Here is a 5,205-nt window from a genome sequence, read left to right as displayed (position 1 = left end):
CGTAAACTACCGAGAATCCTCTGCCAAGAACATGAAAGTAAGATGTGACATAACTGTTCAAGTAGGCAGGGCTAATTACCGGGGCAAAACACTGTTGGCACTAGGCACATGAATTTCACGAAAGAGAAACTACAGCGTTTGGCTACAGAAAATGCTACAAGCAGATTTGAAATTTCATTTGAACATAGAGTCTTATGATTCATAGAAGCAAAAGTAGCTTTGATCAATGTGCTCACTATGCTTAAAATGCCAGAAGTACACGTTGTAAAATCATCAACTTTCATCGCACAGTCCGTACTATCTGTCAGAGATTTTCAAAATAAAAGAGTCGTCGTTTTTGGTTTTGTAAATTTCCTTTGTTTCCTTAGAATGCTTATTTTCCTCTTTGTGAGCTTTGTCCCACATTGGTAAACTGAGAGATGTTGTAGTGGTATATATTAGGAAACATTCCTAATGTAAGTAACTAATGATCTAGTGTGGTGCAGCCCTTTGGTGCGAAGCACCATACCGGCAGAGCCGGTACACACGCGCACGCGCGCGGGCTGTGTGGCGTGGGCTGTGGTGCATTGTGGCGCTTTAGCGGCGCACTTTGCACGTCGGCGCTAGGCGCAGGTGACGCTGACGTGGATGACACGTGTCACACGCGTGGCAAGTGAGTCACACGGAGCGGTTCCGATCGGGTGCAACTCGAGCCTACAGGTGCGTGACGTGGATGACCAAGCGTATGCTTTATTTTCTAAATACGAGTTTCATCATATTTTATATTTTTCCAATACAATTATTATGTTTAGTGAGCTGACAATCAAGAAAGCTGATCGCCAGGAAAGAAAGATGTGAAAAGTCATATCTATAAAGGAAAAAAAAAAAGCAAAGAAAAGAAGAGTGAATGCTTAAATCTTCAAATCTTTATTGCATTTATAATGGGCCGTGCCAGGACGGATCCAACCAATTCTACTTTTCCATTTTCTCTAATGATAGAAACAATGGTATACTCTGCTCATACCAAAAGAAGTCACTTGGATCAACTTCGGCCTTGATTTGTGCCAGCCTCTTGAAATTACTATTGAAATACTTTAGTCCCCAAACACTTGCTTGTCCATAGCTTTCATTCTCATTCCTATTAATCCCCAAGTCAAGATCTCTGTAATTAAGATAGGCGGACCTTGGATTCTTCGAAACAAAAGGTGTCATATATTCGTAAAGCCTTCTAATCCAATTCACATGCTCCTCTGTTTCCTCCTCGGCTTTCCAAGTAACCATATATTGGATTAGGTACAAATTCCCACTTCTATGAGGGAAAGGGATCTCAAATTCCGAAAACTCGCTCATTCTACCACCGTAAGGGGTCCAAATCATATAACCTCTTTTTTCTTCACCAAGTATTTTCCACAGCCCTTCTAATCCTTTTTCCGATATGGGTTCCTTCACGTAATCTGATTTCGCCTTGAAAGAGGACTGGTATCGGTTAGTCCTGTTGAGCAAAACATCATATGATTCCCGGGTTGAGAAATCGGCGAAGTGAAGGACCGATTGGATCCAGCTCATCTCGGTGCAGTCCTTGCGCTCCACGCCCAGCTCAGGAAAACTCTTCTCCATCGTAGTCAGGAGTTCCTCACTTACTCCCAAAAATAAAGCCCGGAAAGAAACTGCGATCTTGTTATTTGATTTTCCTGCTATTACAACATCGAGAAATAGAGTGTCTGAGAGTTTATCTGCTACGAGTTGCCACGTTTGTAGGAGCTTTGTTGCGCCTGGTTCCAATGTCTTATGGATAGTGAACACGGTAACTATTGATGGAACAGGAACGAGCTTTATTTTCCAAGCGAAAATGATTCCAAAGCTCGCTCCTCCTCCACCTCTAATAGCCCAAAAAAGTTCTTCCCCCATTGACTTCCTATCGATTATCCTTCCGTTTACATCTACTATTCGAGCATCAATGACATTATCTGCGGCAAGGCCATATTTTCTGAAAATGGTACCGAATCCTCCGCCAGCCAAGTGCCCTCCAACGCCCATCGTGGAGCAAGAACCGGCTGGAAAACCGTAAATGTTGCTTTCTTCAGCAATTGCATGGTACAATTCACCTAGTGTTGCGCCTGATTCGACCCAAGCGGTCTTGTTTTCCACATCGATTTTAATGGACCGGAGATTGGCAAGGTCGACGATGATGAACGGGATGTTGGATGCATAATAAGAAAGGCCCTCGTAGTCGTGGCCCCCACTTCGGATTCGTATGTTAATGCTGTTTTTTCTGGAACAAATGACAGCTGCTTGAATGTGGGATTCGTGAAGTGGCCGAATAATGAGTTGGGGTTTTGGTGTGGAAGCAGTCACGAACCGGAGGTTTTGAGCTGAAGATTGCAAGACGGAGGTGTACGAGGAGCTGTTTGTAGTGAAAATTACGTTAGAAGAGGAATTGGAGACGGAATGATTTGTTTGGGAGTGAAAGCATTCGAGAAAGTTATTGGGAGCTAACTCTGAAATTGCTGATTGAGTTGAGATACAGAGGAGGAAAACTAAAGTGAGAAAGCCACAATTAGAAATTCCCATATTGTTCTCTCTGCGATTGGATAATTCTACTGGCATTGGAAGGCTGATCAATTGTGTTCTCAGATATATAATTTTCACGGATTGGAAAATGGGAAGCTCAATTGATTGACCTTTGACGCAAGCAAATACGCAGATGAATTCTAGAGAGGGTAATGATAAGAGATAAATGGTGCGCAGGCTGCGGAGGAAAAAGCAATTTGCTTTGGGTAGTGGTCCCCTTTTCCCATTGTTTTGTATACTGGGTATACTGGTTTTGAATAGGGAAAGTCTTCAATACACATTTTTTTAATGTGTGTATTATATGCACTTATTGTGTGGTTCATATTGTGCCACCTCATAAAATATTACTTGCAGGACCGGTCATTCATAACATTTTATTTCGTATCGTAACTTTTATACTAAAAATTCGTAACTTTTCAACAATATGATTCGTAACTTTTTAGCAATAGATTCGTAACATTTTGGGATTCATAACATTTTGGTGTATTTTAATAAAGGTGCATATGATACACACCCAAATAAGGAATGTGTATTATAGCACTTCCCTTTGCATAGTAACCAATTTCCAGCCATAGTTTAGTTTAGAGGGTTAGGATAAAGGTGTGTTGTCCCACTTTTGACTGAGGTGTCTTATTCTTATTGGTTGAGAGGAATCTGGATTGTACAAGGGCTCTCTTTGTACAATTTTATCTTTAGTGATAATGTTAAAATTGTTTTTTTTGGTGTCAAAACTCAAGTGCATAAAAGTATTGTACATTGTGCATGGTACAAGTCTTTTGTATATTTAAATTTTAACATTAACAAAAATAATTTTGACATTATCATTTTTCTTGGTTCTGGTAATTTGCAGGCCGAAAAGTCAAATTAAAAATGAAGCTTCTCTACTTTTTGTGGATTGGAATATTCAAAGTCTCCTGAATAAACAGTCAATGGTTTTTTATTATTGAAGAAGATGACAAGATGACCACTAGAACTCCACTCAGAATATGAACCTTGGAATAGACAACTATTGAAATAATGAGGGGACGCGACAATATTGTATCCACATCACATCTCTGGAAGACGAAAACGCCACTCTATAAGTGGTTGCGGCATGAACACGATACAGGCACACAGGAATAATCACTTGGCAATGCTCTTGGAACATTGAATAATCACTCTAAACTTACAACCACATTATTTCTTCGATACTTGTTGGTCGCGGGTTAGTATCCTGTCCACGCAGGTCGTACCGTGGCACTCGTGACCTTCTACGCTTTAGTATAAGAAAATAAATATGCACATTTACCACTACCTACGAATTTGGTAAGATAATAAGCGTTTGATCCTAACACTACTGTCTCCACTTTTAATAATTACTTTGTCACAACAGTGGGGGCACCACTTGTCATACAGCTTCCGTAGCATTCGGTGATCGGTATGTTCAAGGGATTTTTCTTGAAATGAAAAACATTTTTCAACTGTTAACACTAAACACTAGAAAATAAAAATAACAAGACCAATTGAGGTGTAAAATATTTTTACGTCGAAACAAACGGAGCCTCAGAACCACATTATTACTTCGGTATTGTCTCCATTTTAATAATTACTCTATCACAATTACAAATGGTGTGGCGCTGATCACTAAAATGCACAGACGTACGGATCCCTCTGTCCCATTTAATTTGTTTGTTCATTATTTCTTTTGTTTATTTTGTGTCTGTTGTCTATATTTTTTAAGCTATGATGTTTTTCATGATTTTGACAACTACTTTGTATTATAAAACAAATTGAAATCTATCAATTGTGATCCATATTACATGTTTTCCAAAATCCACATTGAATGATATGTTTTTCATGATTTCGACACTTTACATTATAAAATTAAACAAATTGAAATCTATCAAATAAGAACCATATTGCATATTTTTCAAAATCCACATTGAAAGATATATGTAATAGACACAAAAGAAACAAAAAGAATAATTGACAAACAAAATGGGACGGAGGGAGGAGGGAATATTTATTAGCAAATATATACTACAATTCTTTTTCATAGTACAACTTATTTTTGTGAAAGTACTGTCATTTCCTTTTTGGATAAGTGGTGATAAGCGGACCAATTTACGCGTATGTTCTTGAAGGACTAATTCCACTGTCCATTAGCGGTGGCTCATTTCATATCGAGACAATATCCTCTATGAACTGGCCCATAACACATGATAACAGCTTAGAGGTTACAAACGAATTGCTTGTGTCAAATTTAAAGTTATACTCCTTGTAGTTAAAAATTATTTTAGCATGGGTTCTTTCAACTTTGCTTTGAGATGCGATTGGTGCTGCTCAAACATGATTACTAGATGGTGGTCCAAATTAAATTATGTGGAATTCACTTTCTTGTGATCACAAAATATATATGGGCCAATGTGGGTATAAGCCATATGTATATATATGGAGTACTGCTATGAGTACCGACCGGCGCCGTAGAGAAATCGTACCGACGGCCGCGCCAAGCCGTCTCCGGCCACCGGACGGTCGATCCGAGCCGTCCAAAAACTCTAAAAAGAAAAACCCGAGGAGGCTCTCGCAGGAATCAACAGCATCCGATGTGTGTAGGGTACTTGATCTAAATACCCTATTTTTCGTGTATATCTAGTGACCGGAGACTGTCCGGCA

The 5,205-nt window shown here is 39.3% G+C and overlaps 1 protein-coding gene across 1 annotated transcript; it reads right to left on the bottom strand.

Annotated features, from left to right (window-relative positions):
- Positions 1–887: 887 nt before the first annotated feature.
- LOC131335084 (berberine bridge enzyme-like 15) lies at positions 888–2,828 on the bottom strand. Its single transcript, XM_058370276.1, has one exon. It carries the CDS (start codon positions 2,584–2,586, stop codon positions 952–954), a length of 1,635 nt encoding a protein of 544 aa, XP_058226259.1. The 5' UTR covers positions 2,587–2,828; the 3' UTR covers positions 888–951.
- Positions 2,829–5,205: the final 2,377 nt, after the last annotated feature.

This window comes from Rhododendron vialii, chromosome 8a (assembly GCF_030253575.1).
Source record: "Rhododendron vialii isolate Sample 1 chromosome 8a, ASM3025357v1".
NCBI classification, from domain to species: Eukaryota; Viridiplantae; Streptophyta; class Magnoliopsida; order Ericales; family Ericaceae; genus Rhododendron; species Rhododendron vialii.
Note: the sequence above shows the minus strand (reverse complement) of the source record. Positions and strands in the feature narration are given on the sequence as shown.